The 19,858-nt window shown below is 28.6% G+C and overlaps 1 protein-coding gene across 1 annotated transcript; it reads left to right on the forward strand.

Annotated features, from left to right (window-relative positions):
• Positions 1-6,041: 6,041 nt before the first annotated feature.
• Positions 6,042-10,913, forward strand: LOC112727052 (uncharacterized). Its single transcript, XM_025776652.3, has 3 exons — positions 6,042-6,587; positions 6,901-7,030; positions 10,238-10,913. Exons 1-3 carry the CDS (start codon positions 6,455-6,457, stop codon positions 10,827-10,829), a joined length of 855 nt encoding a protein of 284 aa, XP_025632437.1. The 5' UTR covers positions 6,042-6,454; the 3' UTR covers positions 10,830-10,913.
• Positions 10,914-19,858: the final 8,945 nt, after the last annotated feature.

Consider the following 19,858-nt stretch of genomic DNA (forward strand, 5'->3'; position numbering starts at 1 on the left):
CGAGAACCAACCGGTGATTAGCCGTGCTGTGACAGAGCGCGTGAGCGTAGTTTTCACTGGAAGGATGGATGGTAGCCATTGACAACGGTGATCCACCAACACACAGCTTGCCATAGGAGGACGCGCGTGTGTGAATTAGAAGACAGAGGAAAGCAGAGATTCAGAAGACAAAGCATCTCCAAAACTCCAACATATTCTCCATTACTGCACAACAAGTAACCTTTAATTTATGCTCTCTTGGTTATTCACAATTCAACTGATAAACATAATTGACTTCCTGACTAAGATTTACAAGATAACCATAGATTGCTTCAAACCAACAATCTTCGTGGGATTCGACCCTTACTCACGTGAGGTATTACTTGGACGACCCAGTGCACTTGCTGGTTAGTGGTACGCGTTGTGAAAAGTGTGATTCACAATTCGTGCACCAAGCCTCAAGCATAAATCAAGCAACCATATAGAAAGTGAAGCCAAACATGCTCAGAAGCTCATCAACGACCACAAATCAAACTTGGAGCCAAAGAAAAGATTCACGGTCAAGATCTAAGAAGTTTGAAGAAAAAGGATGAAAGAGAAGGTAAGTTGCATGTCAAAGATTCAGCCTTCTCTCTCTGTTCTTATGACGCCGCTGCAAAGTCTGATGCTGGAGAAGAAGAAAGCAATAGGATTGAACTTGTTTCAACTTTGGAAGCTTCACTCTTTTATAATAAGGGCCAAGGGTTGAGGGCAAGAGAGAAAAATAGAGCACTAAGTTCAGTTCTCATAGCTACCTAAGTTGTTCTAAGTTCTTCTCCTTCATGGTTTTCATGTTGTATTTTTTTTTCTCAATTTAGTTTGTCTGAGTCTCATTGAAAAAGGCAAACATGGTGAGGTTTGTAAGCAAAAGCAAATGAGAGGTAAAAGACAGTGAGTTAAATTTGGAGAAAAAGCCATAAGATGTCTCATATTTTCTTTGTACATCTTTCTGTTTTGTGTCATGATCTTGTGGGGATTCCCTTGCAAGTTTGGTTAGCACTTGGCTGTTGAAAGCTAGGTTGAGTCCTAGTCAAATTCAAATTGGGTTAGAATCTGGATTTGTCCCAGATAGGATTGGATAGATCCTAGGAAGAATTGGTGATTATAATCAATTGAAAGATAGTGAAATTCTATCACAGTTGTGATGGAGACTAGATGTAGGCTACATTGTATTGGGTAGCTGAACCAGGATACATCTGTGTGTAATTCTCTTTTCTCTACTCTATCTCTTTTTCTGTATTTTAGAAGACAAAAAGAAAGTGTCTCATATTTCGATAGGAGACAAAAACAAAAATATCTTCTCAAGTTCTCTTGGTAAAGGTAAGTTAAAATTTAGCAAGAAAAGGAGGCCAAGATTCAACCCCCCCCCTTTTTCTTAGCCACTGATAACCATCAAGGCCGAACTATCTTCTTTCTTCCGATCTATATCAATCCGAACTATGACTATCTATAGTCAACTAACTCATTCAATGACATACTGAACAATCACAAAAATTTATCCACTAGTGATAACTTTTCAATTCAAAATTGCAATCATTAAACATGTGCAATCAAACTCGATGATATTCAATTATCAAACAAAGTTCAACAAACGAGAAATTCTCGTCAAATATAAGTGAACTTCTATTAAATCTATGATAAATAGGAACAAAAAATTTGTTATAATACGAAATAAACTCCTAGAAATCTAAAATAACCATTGCCCAGTTATCAATCCACAAATCAAAAGATCACAATATAATCAAATAGTGGTAAGATATTATCTAAAGAAAGTCAATTCAAAAGACAACCTATTACAATCCAAAATAGCCAAAGTATATTGGCAACAGTGAAATACATCAAATCATTCATCATCAAAAGTTTTAAAATCAAACTATAAGTATATATCACTCTGTCAGGTTGTCATCCTCATCCTCATCCTCAATAGCCTTATCATCATCCACTAAGACTCCATCCGAAACAACTTTACCTAGATCCATCGTCGAAAGGTCGCTATCCGAAACCAATAGCTTTGCTTGCATAACAGCATGCTTAAAGCCTTCAGCAAAGGCATCGAAAATTTCAGTCTCACAACCTTTCTCTGTATTTTTCAGCTTCATAGTAACCTCAATCACTTGATTATTCATATTGGAAAATCACTTTTCTTTTTCTTCAACAACTCTATATCTTTGTCATGATTATTCTTCTCCAATTTCAATTCTTCTTCTTTTCTAGCCAACTTCTTTTTCAGATCCTCAATAACAATTTCTTTTAAATCAAGCTCTTCTTTTAGACTCACGGATTCATCATTCTTCAGCAAAATTTTCTTATGCATCCTCTCCTGACTTCGACCAATACTAGCCAAACAAAATTCCAAAACCTACACAAATCAAAGAAGTTATACAACATATAACTCATCTCTATCAAATATCTACAAAAAGTTCAAACTAATACCTGCAGATATTGGTCCACTACCATATCCCCAACCTCATCAATTAAAGAAACATCAGAAGACGACTGCAATACCTCGTCCGCCATGACAATAAATGAAAACTTCTTATCCCACACTAAGGAATCGTCCCCATCCTCGGCAAAACCATGTATTTTCTCTTGTTTGTTCACAAACATAGTTATCTCTTTCAAAAGTATCTCCCTCTCCTTCTCACCAATATCATCACCTAAGTTGATAACATCGGCTTTCCTTTTCTTGAAAACAAAACTCTCCTTCTTGGGGGCAGGTTGATTTACCTCTCCCTCCCCATCAATTTTTCGGAATTGGAAGATGACCCCTCTTTCTCAATATTCTTCATCTTCAGACGAGCTCTCAAGTTCGCCACTGATACACCTGGATACTTTTCATCTACAAAATAATTAAACAATTTTAAAAATATAGCCAACTATCACATCTTCAAAAAATAACTTATCAACTCTAATCGAGATAGTTCACCACCAATGCTCTATCTTCCTTCCATAGAAGTAAATCAAAGACAGATATTAAGTTTCTCATATCAACAACCTCCACCGAATACCATATTATACACTCATTGCGAGGAGTTATCCCTTCAGAATCCAATATATGTTGTGGCTATAAACACCAAAATAAGAAAAACTTCTCACCTACATGCTCGTCTAAATAGAAGGAAAAATTCTTGTCGACCGACTTTACTTTTAAAAATATTTTCTTGAAATCTTTAAAGGAAGACTTATAAAGTTTGTAAATAGCAAAACTTGAAGCACTATTTAAATTAACCCAAACCCCTTTCTAAATCCCTTTTACTTGAAACAAAAAAAACAACTCAACAGAGAATTTTATCTCTAGAAAATCTATCAAAATTTCAAAACATCTCAAGAAAGTCCAACCATTTAGGTGGAGTTGAGAAGGGGCACAATTTAGTTGTTCCAAAATATCACACTCAAAAACAGTAAATGAAAGCTTCACACGAAGTTCTTCGAGAACACAGCTATGTATCTAAAAATATTCAAAATCTATTTTTCTATGAAAAACACGATCAGCCTTAGTGCATGGCAGCAACTCAACCCTCACTCTAGAACCTCTCCTAACTATTTTTGAAACGTCAATCTCACCCGCACTATCCATATCCATAAAAAGAGAACATTGAATTTTAACATCCTTGCTAACCCAATTGTAAGAGCCATCATCATCATCTTTCAATTTTTTTTCTTTTCCCTTTTTTTCAACCATGATTTTTTAAAAAAGAAAACTGGAAAAAAAAAAGAAGACGACAAATGAATCAGAATCAGAAATGAAAACAGAGAACGACTAACATCTTTTAATCATGTTTTATTCTTTCCAAATGTCATTTTATCAAAGTGAAGTTCCTTTAATGAAACCCTTCAGAATTCCAAATACATATGCCAAAATCCAATACAAACCGGTTTAGTTCCATCTCTTTAATTACAATAGTTGTTTCTATCAAAACCAATGGTACTCAATCACATTAAAAACTGGAGCACCAACTGCCCATTTAATGACAAGACTATTTTTTTATTTTCTTTTTCAAGAAAAATTTACACTTCTCCACTTAATTGTTTCAGCTTTTATATTTTATTATATTTATTTTGATCAAACAAGTTGAGCTGGAAGCTCCATATATCTATAAATCAAAATACCAAACCATAACTCATCAATAAAAACTCAACCTATTTCATCAAAATATCACTAGGTCAAGCTCGGGGGATTATGATATAGCTGTTATAGCTCGACTATACGTCATGACTCAGCTATATACGTTATAAATCGATTACCAAGAACAGTCATAAAAATAAATACCAAAATACTCAAATATGTTATTACTCTCTATTTAAAGCAAAATTACTCGAAAACATAACCATTATTCTCCATTTCAGATATAGAAAAGAGTAAAAGGATTGTTCAGATTGTTACAATTGGCAAAGTCTATTATTTATTTACTTACTTGAACGTCGGAATGTCTTATACAGATATCCACCCTTTATTTTCTCATTATCGACATATAACTCATCTCAACAAAAAATTTACAAATATTTATCGACAGACGAACTATACAATGGCCAACCTCTACAAGAACAACATATATTCTTAATACATATTATCTAAAGCCAATAAAATAGCTTATCTTATCTATCGGAACTCGGAAGTAGTACAAATAAGTTAAGATGTTCACAAAGCATAACAACTAGCATACATGTAATAAATTTAAGAATTATCAATTAAAAAAATTATAAAAAATATAAAAATATATAATTTAATTTTTAATATATTTATTAAAATAAAAAATTAAAAACTTCTATTAATAATAATTTTAATATGTATTCTATAAATATATATATTAAATAAATTAAAATCAAAATAACACTGCATATTAAATTTAATAGAATATTAAATTTAATAGAATTAAGATTTTTTAAAATAAAAAAATTAATAAAATAATGAGTCAATTACCATTAATTTAAAATAGTAAGAGATATTTTATAAAAATTATAAATTTAATAATAATTAATTTTTTATTTTATTATTTTATGATTGTTTTTAATTTAGATGATCTAAATTTAATTTAGTAAACATTGATTTTGGTGTAAAACATTTCCCATCTCAAAGTGGAATTGACGGGCCACATTAATAGCAGTTCTATGTTAGGAAAATCTCGATGACTTATTTGACTATGCAACTAATGAACACAAATGTGTTGAGTTTGTGACCCACTCCATAGGAGAAACAGGATGACCTACCCCACACACACAAGCTGTACAATAATGACTCATTGAGTCATTTCAAACAAAATTTAGAGCAAAACTTAAATCGTTTGTATCAATTTTGACTCAATTAATTGTATCTTTTAAAATATTAGATAAATTAATCTTTAATAAAATAAAAGTACTTATTAATTCTTTATCTTTTAAAATTTCAACAATTTATTAATCTCGCGCTCTCATATTTTATAAAAGATATTAGATCGATATATCAGTTTGTTTTTTTATTTTTATTAAAAATATAATTATTTATGTATTTTTTTATTGATTTAATTTTTAAAAATTAATTTCATGTCATGATATAAGAACTTTTATAATAAAAAAATTTAGAATTTGTTTATTATTATCTCTTAAAAGAAAAAATAAAATAAATAAAAAAAATTTATAAAAAAAGTTATATAAATGTAAAAATGACTCTTATATAAAGAGACGTGTTAAATATAGAGTGAATACCTCATCCGGCCCTGACAATCATCTCGAAAGGACAACGAGGCCCCCAAAAAAAAAACACCCAATCCGATCCCTGATAATTTATTTTTGGGACTGATTAGCCCCTGTACCAAAAAAATAACATTAATTTTTTTTTGGCACAGGGACCTCGTTGTCCTTTCGAGATAATTGTCAGGGGTCGGATTGAATTTTTTTTTTGTCAGGGGCCGGATTGGAATTTTTTTTTTGTCAAGGGCCTCGTTGTCTTTCGAAGTAATTGTCAGGAGCTGATTTAGGTTTTTCTCTTAAATATATAATTATTCATCTGTCTTTTTTTATTAGTTTAAATTTTTTTAAAAATTTTAAAAATCAATTTGTCCAAAACACATAAATTTATACAATATATAAAAGTTCTCTCTCTCTCTCTCTCTCTCTCTCTCTCTCTCTCTCTCTCTCTCTCTCTCTCTCTCTCTCTCTCTCTCTCTCTCTCTCTCTCTCTCTCTCTCTCTCTCTCTCTCTCTCTCTCTCTCTCTCTCTGTATATATATATATATATATACGCCATTCACACTACTCACGTTGCTACAGGAATATAATATTCATAAAATAGATATTAAAAAACATTTTCCATGATGATTGAAGCACATATACCTCGTGTGAGCTTTGAACTGAAGCCTTCGATACTTGTTGGCACTTTATTTCTCATATATAATAGACCATAGTCATGGCTATTCATCACTTCCACCCTTCAAAATTAAACAACTAGCTTTGAGAAGAAAATGGGTAGAGCTCCATGCTGTGAGAAACTAGGGTTGAAGAAGGGGCCATGGACCCCTGAAGAAGATCAAATCCTCATCAATTATATCAACACAAATGGTCACAATAATTGGCGTGCCCTTCCCAAACAAGCTGGTAATTAATTCATTTTTTTATATAATTAATCCCTTTTTTGTTTCAACTTCCATGCATTGATAACTAGATTCAAGAAAACATTTGGGGATGGAGATCACTTATTAATAGCCAGATTAAGTGAGAAATTACAATGATGAAAAGTTCAATAATGTCAGACCTTGATCCAAAAATCTTAAGAGACTTATAATTAATCCCTTTTTTTGCATACTACTGCTTCTTCTTCTTCTTCTTCTTTTTTTTTTAATTTTAAATTACAAGAAAGTAAAGAGAAATTTGATGAATAAATTTCTTTCCTTGCTTTTAATATCAACAGGGTTATTGAGGTGTGGAAAGAGTTGCAGATTAAGATGGATAAATTATTTGAGGCCAGATATCAAACGGGGCAACTTTACCAACGAAGAAGAAGAGACAATACTCAAGTTGCATGAAATGTTGGGAAACAGGTAAAAGTTTATTTCATTATTTACACTTTACATTTACTTTTTTATTATTTTCTTCATTCTCTCTCTGATCTTCTTTCAATTTATGTCTTCGTCACTTTTCAGCAATAAAACTTACTAAAAATTTTGAAATATTCTTCTAATAAAGTGGATTTCCTTTTTTTTTTCAGAGAAATACTAAGAAGATAATATTAAAATACTCTGTACACTAAAATTTATTTTTAACATTTTAATATTTTTTTAAAAAGAATAAAATAAGATCATATAAGAATTTATTTTTACAAAATTATTATATTAGTACATTAAAAATCAGTCGCATTATGTATTTATATATAAATGAATATATTATTTTATATATTTTAAACAAATGACTAATTTAATAATTAATCTTTAGTGTATGTAGTACTATTGTTATTTTTATTTAGTTCATATTCAAGTTTTGTGAATTCACAATATAATGGAACAAAATCTAAAGCTCCTGATTCCAAAGTTTATATGCCATTTTGATTCTTGTGTTTGAATCTTTAATTTGGCCAGTTGTGTACACCTTGTACTATGCATAGAACTTATATTAATATAAATTTAATTTTAATATATTAATTATGTAACATCTAATTGTATATCGTTATTTTTAAATCAAAATATGAATAATCATCTAAAAGAATAAAAATAATTAAATAATCATATAAAAAATTTATACTATTAGTTTATTAAAATTAAATTTATATAATATATATTTATGCACATTTGTATGTATAAATAATTAACAATTTATTATATAGTTAAAAAAATGTTTAAATAATTAGTCTATTACTTTCTCTATCTTTTTTCTTTTCTTTTAACATCAATCATCTTTGTAGTGTTGTTCTGATTATTTTTATAATAAAAATATTCAAATAAGTATAAACAATAATATTTTTCATGATGTCACTTGATGAATGATTGCATACACATTCATCTTCATGAACTTAATCAACTTAATGTATACCGGTACAGAAAAGAACAAAGAAAAGAACCTTTATTAGCAGCCTCTAACTTTTTCTTAACAGCCTTAATTAAATAATGTATAGTTTATTTCCTTCCTTTCTTTTTTATATATTGGTTTTGGTTCAATAGCACTTTAATTTGTCCTTTTCCGTTATTATTATATGAAAAGTTGAAAACAATAATGTTGCTCATATATTGCAAAAGTTAGTGCTATTATCATTGGATTAAATTATTTGTTTACATCTCAGTGATCCCTTTTTTCTTTATATTAACATAAAGTTTTACAACAAATATAATGAATAGTTCGGTAAATTATTATTTTTTATTAAAAATTTTAAACACTAGCAACTTTATTTATAAAAAATATAAATTAATTTGATATTCATAAAAATGTGATTAATTTGACAATAAAATTGTCTGAAACTAATTAAAGACAAAAGTAGCCAATAAATTACATATTTTTTCATATATAATTTGTCAAATTAACTCTATGTTTAATGAATATTGACTATTGACTTAATTTATATTTTTTATAAAATTTACTTTTGATACGTTGATAATATAAAATATTTTATATAATAATTTAATTATATTCATATAAATTCTTTCTTGTTTTTTGTCATATGTATATTCAAATCTTGTCTTTTGGAAACTTTAAATTATGTTATAAAATTATTTGTTCAAAAATTTTAATTTGATAAAAAAACACATAAATTTTTTATAATGCACTTTAAATATAATAATATATCGTTAAAAAAGTACATGTTAGCAAATCTTAGAGTGATTTGCATTTAAATTTTTTATAGTCATAAATAAAAAATAGTAATTTACAAAGAAAGTATCTAGCTAAACAAAATCCTTGCCATCATCGATGTGTTTGATAGTGAAGATTCTTTAATTTGGTTCAAGTTTTTCACGTGCTTATTTAAATTATTACAAGTGGTATAATCAAAGTCTGACACATTGATTTCTGCATACACGTTATCGTCAATCTACTTGAGTGATTATCAAACGTTGCTTTCAATTTTGTTTTCAATATCATCACCAAAAACAAAAAACAAAAATTGTTTTCAATATATATATTTATTATCTAATACATATAAAAAAATATCCATGATCAATATAATTTATTGTTTTTAATTTAGTTATTAATGTTTAAAAATGTGAGTTAAAAATATATTGTTAAATTATCAAATTAAAAAAATTAGATTAATGACTAAAATAATAGTAAAAAATAATAAATTTTATTGGCCTTTGAATTTTTTTATCAAAAATAATAATATCACTCTTTTTAAAAATACCACTCTTAACATGAAGTAGAAATGATATTATTATTTTTCTAATATATATTCTAAATATATATTATTAAAAAATATAAAAAAAATATATTATTTTTACTATCTTTAACATATAATTCTGAAGAATGTGTTTTCAGGAAATATATATAAACAAAAACATATTATAAAAAATTAATAAGTTAGAAAGAGTTTCAAGTATATAAAGAGAGCTCCTTTCATAAAAAAAGAAAAAAAAGAAAATGAGAGAGAACAGAGAGAGTTCGTCTTCTCTTATGTCTTAACAAGAAGACGCTTGTTATTTTTTATGTGGGAAAGAGAAGTGTATAACAAGAAGTTGTGAGCAGAAGTGTGTTTCACATTGATATGGGATGTATAAATCAGAGGTATTGATTTGTTTATTTTTTTTTTTTTTTTCAAACAAACAATCACAAATCGGACGGTCCGATTTGTGAATTTGAAAATTAAAAAATTTTTAATGTTAAAATCGGACCGTCCGATTTTTATTTAAAAAAAAAAATATATATATATATATATATAAAACGGACCCTCCGATTTGTAGTTTATTTTTTTCTACAAACAAATCGGACCCTCCGATTTGTAATTTATTTTTCTCTTCAAACAAATCAGACCGTCCGATTTGAATAAAACACCATATAAAAAAAAACACCTAATCTTCTAATAATAATGTATTACATATATATTTAAACAATATAAAAAAAATTAGTCACAAGAAGACAAGTCCTAAATAATAATTGATGTTAATTATTGAGATGCCACTTTATTTATTTATTGTAATAAAAAAAAACATGCATGCCCATCAAGTTGATCATCATGTGCTATATATTGTATTATTACCTAATTAAAATAATAAACATTAATTATGATGCATCTACTAACTTTTTCCTTTGAACTAAATTATATGTAGATGGTCAGCAATTGCAGCAAGATTGCCGGGTCGCACAGATAACGAGATAAAAAATGTTTGGCACACCCACTTGAAGAAAAGGTTGCCCCCACAAGAAAACAACAACATTAAGAGCACAAAGAAGCCACGTCCAAAACAAAAGAAGAAGTTGGAAATTACCAAAAAGTCCAACAAAACCTCATCAAAACAAAAACAAGAAAAAGAAGAAGAGGAACCCATCAAAATTGGGGATAGGACAATGATGTCTCCTAATACACAGTGTTCAAGCAGTAGTAGCATTAATAATACTACTAATAATAATAATAACAATGATGGTGTGTCGATGAACAATTCAAGTGGTGAATCGATTAATAATGATGATGATGGTAATAAGGATGATAATTTGGCATTGGACGAGGAGTTTTGGTCTGAAGTTTTGTCATCGGATAATTCGTATGATGAGGATGCAAGAAAATTTGAGGACATTGAATTTGGTGACTTAGATTTGTTCCACTTTCCGTTGTTATCTTCATCAGCATCAAGTGTTGCATGTGATGGCATGGATTCTTGGTATGATTTTTGCACAAAATCTTTGGAATTGCCACAATTGTGATGTTACCTAAATGGGGTTCCCCGTCATTATTTGTAATTCGTTCTATTCAATGGAAATTAAAAAAAAAATCCTCCTTTTGCGTTACTCTTATTATTATTCTTATTATTTTGAAATATAATTTTATCTAGTATGCAAGTTAATTATATTTAGTTTTGTCCAGATTTTATAATTATTTTCAAATTAAATATAAAGATAATATATCAAAAGTACAAAATTAATTTTCTCTAACAAAAACAATTATTAATGATTTTATTAAGATTGTAAGTACGAGAGAAGTATGAAATTAGTCCTACATAAAATAAATAGTAAAACATTTATAAAATAAAAGACTCGTTAATTTGATACGTTAAAATTTTGAATTAGATATAACATTTTTTTATTTTATATTCTCTCGCTTGGTTTCTTCTTAAAATCTCCTTTATACATGGTAGTAAAATTACATTATAAATATATCAATTTGTAATATTATCAACGTGCATCATTTATGAGTTGTAACTTAATAATCCTCAACTCCTCAAGTTTTAATCTTTTAGCAAATAATTTTCTTTTAACTTTTGAAGATAATCAAAATTTACGACTAATACACTTTTTAGTAATATTTATATATATGTCAATTTGGATCACTATTTTCAACTTGTAGACAAGTAAAAAATTATTTTGATTTCTTTAGATCCTATCTGTTAATTTTATTGTACAGAATTTAACTAGCTAAATTTAACTTGGCTGAACTTCCATAATAAAATAGGGGATGACTCTCAAAAGGGAAAAAAATGTTTTTCAAATTCAAATCTAAAATCACTAATGAAAAATGAGTTCTGCTAGAAAATCAACTAGGGTCCAACTAACTTCTGCCAACTCTCTAATAAATTGGATTTCGAAACCTGTCGTATATAATAAAAATAAGTTGATATATATAGATGTTTTTTTTTGTAAAGCATTATAATGTTTCTTTTTCATACTAAATAAATATTTTTTAATGTATTTTTCGAATTTTTTGTATTACAGATGTGGAAAGAGAAGATTTTTATAGTTTTTAATTAAGTTTACTTAATTAGTTTCTAATTATTTAAATTTTAAATTTAAAAAAAAGTAAAATTAATTATTAATAATTATAATTAATTGAATTGTTTAATTTTTAACTGATTACACACTTGGTTACCTATACTTTTCCATAAAAAATTAATATACCTCTACCGCCTTAATTGTATGAATTTGGCTAATAAATTTCTTATGGACATTTGTTAAGTCTACTAATAATAACAAAAAAATTAATTTCCTTTTAGAAAAAATACATTATAAAGATCGTAAAATTTCAACTATTTAACCTTTTCATTATTTTTTAAATTAAACATATTAATCTAGTGCCCTTAATTGTTAATGAGACCCAATTAATAGTACTAGGAATCAGGGGGTTCCCTGTAGTTTAGAACGTGGATGAGACTTTCAATATATAAAGATTATTTGAAGAGGATCAAATATTCAAATGTATTAAAAATTAACCTAGATCGGAGTCAGAAACGTAGCGTGACCACCAAACTGGAGAGACTGATTTAGTAATATTATAATTTGTTGGTCCCTCCTACAAATATTTTTATATATTTCGCCTTTAATAATAAAATATTAAAAATAAATAAAATTTATTACATTAATAATAAATATATTATTATAATTATTATTTCTGTGAGTCAAATAACAATCATGCCACGTATATATTAAAAAATTATCCATTAAGTCACTACGTCACTCTTATAAAATATATATTAATAATAAAATATAAAATACATATTAAAAATTAAATAATTTATATATTTATACATAAATACATAATAATTAATTTAATAATTATTTTTTAATGTGTATATACTATTTTTAATCAAATATCACTAATTTATATATATAATTATAATGATTATTGATAGGTATTTTGGTTAAGTGATCTAAAATTTATATTATTTTAATCTTATAATAATTAAAAAAAGAAATATAAATTTTATAAATAGAAGAAAAAAATATTATTTAGACAAAGAAAATAAAAAATGCGAATGACAATAGAGTAAAGCGAGAGGGGCATTTAAATATTCATACCCGTCCTAAACACTCATAAATTGTTTCATTTTTCGTTTTATTATATACAAATATTTTAATTTTTGTCCCATACTCAACCTTGCGAGTATATACTTGTTTCATACTTGTCTCGTATCGTCTTGCAACCTAATCGATTTATAGTTTTTCTGTTTAAAAAAATTTATAATATAAAAATAAACAAATTAAATTACATCGATTAATAAGATCCCAAACATAATTGATGAATACTTCATATACATAATTAAAAGCTTACACATGTCTAACACAAAAATAAACAAGTTTTGCCCTAATTCGCATCATACCCAGTCAATCGTTAAAGAAAAACATGTCCCATTCAGCTCGAATAGATCCGAATTGTCATCCCTCAGATTTTTCCTTTTTACTATGAGATGCACATTCAATTATTAATTAATTTAATATTCAACAAATAAAAAATGTATGTTTTATATTTATGCAAGAATTGATATTGTTGTTAGACTTTAGTTCGCATATATTCATAATATAAAATTTTAAAAAAGTATAGATAGACAATGAAAATACTAAACAATGTGAACAATAAATATGTCGGATATTCAATTCATTAAGTATGCGAATGGTTATCCTAATGTTAGAGTTTAGAAGGTAATTTGAGAGTGGTTTTTTTACTTTATTGGATCAATTCTAAAGTCCATTGTTTACAACAATATCAAAAATTTATGATCATTTAATCAACCCATATTAAGAATTTATGATCATTTATGGAGTAAAGGTCAAATTTAATTAGTTATTCATGTTTGTGTAGGTTTGTATAATATTAGTTGGTAGTATATATATTATACACAAACCAACTTGAGTTGATCGAGTGGTCAACTCACTCGTCCGCTTAAGCAAGTGTCGGGGGTTCGAAGATTAGGAGGTTGGGGAATACTGTGGGCAATAAAAAAAAAGTATATATATTATACACACTATCAATGAATATAAATTAAATTTTACAATTATTAATGTCAAAAGATAATATATTTTTTGTATCAACACGTCCAACAATAATATACAAACAATGAAACAACTATCTTTTCTCTCAAATAGTAGTATTTAATCATTTATTAATATTTTAGTAACATGCATGACTAATAACATTTTGCTGTATATTATATTATAAGGCCGAATGAAGGAAAACTGGAAAAGGGTCATATTAAAAAAGAAAAAGATAAACCTCTTTGTTATCTCCCATTTTAATTAATTATAACAAAACAATAATCATGGCATGTAGTGTGTCCTTTAACAAATTAAAGTAGAGCAGGATCATATCTCATGTTGGTTTGTAGTAATCGATGAATGATGATAATAAAATATCGGATTTTCAGGCTGTTATATAAAACACTTTTTTTTTATATTGGATTAATAATGGTATTTTTTTTTTAATTGTAAATTATTTTGATATTTTTTTAAAATATGAAACGTCTAATTGTTGAAAAATATAGAAATTAAAATATCTAATTTTTTAGTACAAAAATCAAACTTTTTAATTTTTGTATTCAGAGCTTTCAATTTGTGTTTAAAAGTTAAACAAATTTTTTTGGTGACAAAGTTAAACAAATTTAAAATACACTTCGATTTGTGAACTTCAAAAATTAAAAAAAATTACAACAAAAAAATTAGACTCTCCAATTTTATATTAAAAAAATTTGAAAATTTCATGCAAAGTAATAGGAAGATCCGATTACTTATTTTCATACCCAAAAAAAAACACATACAAAGTCAATATTATTGAATTGCAGAAAGACTTCATTCATAATAAAAAAAATTTAGCCTGTATAAAAAATTAAATATAAAAAAAAGACAAATCTCTTTTACAGATAATCATCAGATTGCTTTTTTGTAGAGTATGTATTTTAAATAATGATTTTATTAAATATTTGATATAATATTTATAAATGTTTTGGAGACCAGAAACTAAATCTAATGAGTCCCCTATGGGAATTTCGAAGAACACCCAATAACTATTTATCAAAAACTAAAAATAAAGACATCTCAATTTTTTAATTAGTTTACCAAAAGACTAATTAAATCCACCAAATAGTAAATACTTTTTTCCAATTTCATATGCTGGCCAAGCATCTTTTCAAAACATATATAAACAAACCAAGCCCATTTTAAATTTGTTGTCTACACTGTACAGTCTCAGTTCTTATTATCTTTTTGGGTTTGGGGGCCGGGGGTTGCTTTGTTTGTTTGATTAGAATATTCTTCTAAAAAGAATATTAATCTGTTTTTAACTTTTTATATCTCACATATGAGAAATAGTTGAGATGATGAGTGGCCTAGCTTTTAGCTATGAAACACGGATACTTTATTGAGTTGTCGTATTCGCGTGTCAAATATATTTTGTATATGAAATTTATCGATATTCGTTCGACACACGTGTCTGTCATGTCCAACCGTATGTTAATAAAAATTAAAAACGTTTTCTTCTAGGTGAGTTCTACCCAACCCCCTCTAAATCAACATGTAAATTACCCCCGTGACGTGACATATTTTAATTAGATGTTTAGTTTTAGTTTGAGTTAATTTAACTCAACAAGAGTTAATATCTTAACTAAAGTAGAACAACTTTGTAATTAAATATTTTTGTAAGAGGGGTGAAAATATAATTTCTGTAAACATTAAAAAGTAAAGTTATATTTCTTAGAAGCTCAACGCCCCTTTGCCACATTCCTCTCTGAAATTGAAAGAAAAAATAATTCAACCTGTACCCACCCATTGACCAGACCCAGCCCGCCGCCCGCAGCCCGCAGCCAGCAGCCACACCAACCACCGCAGCCATCTCAACCCCGCAGCTCCGTCGCATGTACAGGCATCGCGTGTGGAAGATCGGCGCCGTCGCAGGAGCTTGAAGTCCTCTCCTCTGTTCGAGAGCGCTCTCTCTGTGTTCACTGTGCCTCTGTCACCGTCACTGTAACGGTCACTGTCAAGAACTTCTTCGTACTTCCCTCGCCGCCTGACAACTTTGTTCGTTCTGTCTTCATCCGTTAGCCGGAATCTTTTCTCGCCGCTGACATCTCTGTTTGCTCTGTTCGCTCTGTCCGTGCTTCAGGTAGCTCTTCTCCTTTTTTCCATTTTGAAAGAGTGATCCTTCTTGATATTTAATGAACATTTCTCTTTTCATTTATATGGCAGTGTGTCCCTTGGATTTGAAAAATTTTCATTTCAAACTTTCTTTGACTATACAATTTTCAAATAACTCTATAAAATTTTGCTGAAGTCACTATCATGGTATTACTTCAATGTTCAACTGTATTTACTCATAATTTTCTTCAATTATAGCAATTTGAATGCAATAGAAACGATAATCTAGAGGTAGAACAAGAGGCTTCTACCCTTTTTGATATGTGTTTTGGAGTTATAAGTAAATACAAACTCTTAAATAAATTCAGTTCCACTTTGATATGATGCCCAATTTTTTTTCTCATAATTTTTTGATCTATTGACTCTAGAAAGGAGTGGAGAATTTTAATATACACAAGTACTGTCAAACATGTTACATACTTAATGATTCTCATGAACTCAAAAAAGAGCTAAAATTTCTGCTTTGTTATGTAATTGTTTTTTGCCTCCACTGCTTATAGGAATGTTCTGGCTTATAGTTTTAAAGTTTCAACAACTTGATGCTTAATAAATTTCTGTATTCTAGGCTGAGTTTTGCGCTGTTCATTCTTGTGATTACTGATTCTGAAATTTCTAATGTTGTGGCTTATCTTCGTGTTTGTGTTTGTGTTTGTGTTGCTACTGATGTTCGCGTTCTTAGTTGCAGCTGTTCTTCCATAAAAAAGGTATGTATATGAACTAATTAGGGTTTATAAACTATTTATCCCCTTTCTGATTAGTTCTTCGTATGACAATATCATGAATTTCTTGCTTTAAATTTAAGTTTAATTGTGTTTCTGTAATTTTTAATTCCATTTCAACGGGTAATTGATATTCTAATTTTTGTGTCTTCTATTTGCATATAATAGGCACATCATTATTATTATTATCATAGTGCATTGCTGATTTCTTTTTTGGCTTTTGATTGTTGAAAAAGGAACGGAAAAAAGAATCTACAAGCATCATAATCAATTTTCGAGATCGAGTTCCTTAACAATATTTCTTCAAATTTTGTCATTTCACTTTTTCACATCTGGCTTTTATTTTCATATTATTGATACTAACACAAAATCAGTTACCACTATTGGTTGAAAATTGTTTCTTATGGTTACCGTTTTATGAATTTCTGACTTTTTCTTAGTAATGACTACTGGTTTTTCTTTTAGTTCATTTGTGTTTTTGATGCATTATATGTTGCAGGTTATCATTGCCAAATATACAAGGGCAGACATCCCTACATTGGACAAGAAAAAGTAAGCTCTACCTATATGGTTGATTTTTTTTTAAGATTATATTTGTACAACAATAATGATTAGAAGAAATAAAACCTGTGCACTTCGAATAGCTGATTAATTATTAGCTAGTTTCAAATTTAAACAAATAGCTATAGAATATATTGCTGGTAATGTATACTTCTTCAAAAAGTGCATAATAGATATAATCAGAGGGAGGAAACCAAAATTCGACTTCGACTAACTAAAAGCTCAAAAGTTGGCTCGAATTATATATGTATAGATGTGTATATAATACAAAATATAGAGCTCAACTTCAAGCTCAAACATAGCTCATAACTTGCATATACATCACTTTTAAAAAGGTTAAACTACTAGAAGAATGAATTAGTGATGTTAGCCTCTCATAACTCGCTGGCAAATTCATCAACAGTGATTCCCTCCATTCGATAGGAAGCAGATTTTGAGGCAAGTTCCCTCAGCTGTGATACGCTTCTTCCCAATTTCATTGCCACCTTCATTCCAAGCAGCTCCCCGTTTTCTCTTTTCTCCAGAACGCTTTCTTCCAAAGTTGATTTAATGGAGGTTTCTAACTGCTAGAAGAAGCCAGCAGAGTTTTTATACATTTCGAATGCCCATACCAACTTGGCCTTCATGCTCGAAGGTGTTGATTGCAGCATCCAAAAAACCAGCCATGAGAGGCATCATTGACCATTGTAGCATACCTAGCTGTTCTTGTCAAATTCTTATTCTCTCTGCAGAGCAAACAAGCAAGTCAAATTCATAGAAACCACACAAGAATGTTGACAGCAAACAGCTACAAATTTATTTATAGATTTATGTGCTACTCTTTTACCATAAATCTCAACAATTAAATAGTCAGTCTATCACGAGTAGCAATATCTTAACATTTCAGATATCGGTTTTTCCATAGTAAAAGATCATTCTAGAATTCCAAAAATCCAAAATAATTTCATGTTGAACCTTCTAACCATGGTACATAAAATCAAATAAAATAAATAAAAAGTAAGAATGATTGTAAAAAAAGGAGACCTGTAAGGAATATGCTGATGTGTAGAAATGTCCGTGTATTTCTTAGCAATACCAAAGTCAATGATATACACCTACAGAGGGTGCTTGGTTTTGATTCATACAGCAACTGAGGGTGCTTGGTTTTGACATTTTTCTGAATAAGAAAGAAAACTTAGCCAATAGCATGCTCGATCAGACACATATGACTTGTCCTTCAATAATTTAATTTTGCCACTGAAATATCCAGAAACCTTAAATTGCCATGCCCTACAGCACCCCATAGCTCTAATATATCTCTCTTAAGAAAAAAAAAGAACTAGTTTTGCATATTCATTTCTTGGAAAGTCACTAAAACATTACAATTCTCCTAATTTCGGCAGCTCTTGAAATTTTATTTAAAATTTTATTTAAAGTTGCATAATTATACATCATTCTTTATGCAGTAATAGTTGGCTTTTTCAAGTGTCAACTAAATAGCATATTCTTGCTTTCCAACAGGATACACCATGTGCAAATGCCTATTTATATTAAAAAAAACCCCTTCCATATGGTAAAAGTATTATTATTCTCTTTTTCTTTTCTTGCTTTTTGGTGAAATATGGTAAAAGTGTTCACTTATAAACTGAACTCATTGGAATTAAACTATAAATCAAAGAAACAATAATGAAAGAAATTAAAGGGACAAAATCAATTGAGAAGAAAAATGACCAAGTTATTTAGAGAGATTGAACCATATTGCTATAAAGGAATACAAAAGGCATATAAAATCATATTGGATTCGATATCACAGTAAAGGAAAACATATTACAAGTTTACAACAGATAATCACAAAAGAAATTTGAAAATTGAATTATGGAAGGCTGTGGTATTTTCAATGTATTATTGGCATTACTCATAAAGCCACTCAAATTCAAGATACCCCGTGAGAGATTTGAAACATATGCAAATTAACCATGCACAACCAGCTGTTTAATGCCTTTTTAATCAGAATAAACAACCAATAATAGTGCATGGATGAAATGCACAAAAAATCAGATGAAAATACCTGTTTACAGAGGTCTTCAAGGAACTCAGAGTATGTAATGGGTTTCATGTCATTAAATTTAGCAATGAATGAATGCTTGATGATATCAATTATCATTTCGCATACATATTCCCATAATTCTCACTCACTAACAATGTACCTCCTAATTGCCCGTAATACCCTTATCATATTCATATCATATTTCCTTAAAAGATCAAAATGCATACATAAAATATTTACTAGTGTTTAACCAATGCAACCCATTAAGTCCTAACAAAATTAGAATTTAAATCAAAGGGATGCACTAATCATGAACTTCAACACCATATCTAACTTTCATTTTGCTTAAAAAGTGACTTCTATTCATCATATTCTAAAAGGGTTTGCATAATTTTCTATTTAGCATAGGAACTAATCATCAATATACCAAATAAGCAGAAATCAAAGGAAAATAAACTCTAGTAGGCACAATAACTTACCAAAGTAAACCAAATTGTATACGTTGTCCCCACTGTATCGCTTAAACACATTGC

The sequence above is a fragment of the Arachis hypogaea genome, chromosome 12 (assembly GCF_003086295.3).
Source record: "Arachis hypogaea cultivar Tifrunner chromosome 12, arahy.Tifrunner.gnm2.J5K5, whole genome shotgun sequence".
Taxonomy (NCBI): domain Eukaryota; kingdom Viridiplantae; phylum Streptophyta; class Magnoliopsida; order Fabales; family Fabaceae; genus Arachis; species Arachis hypogaea.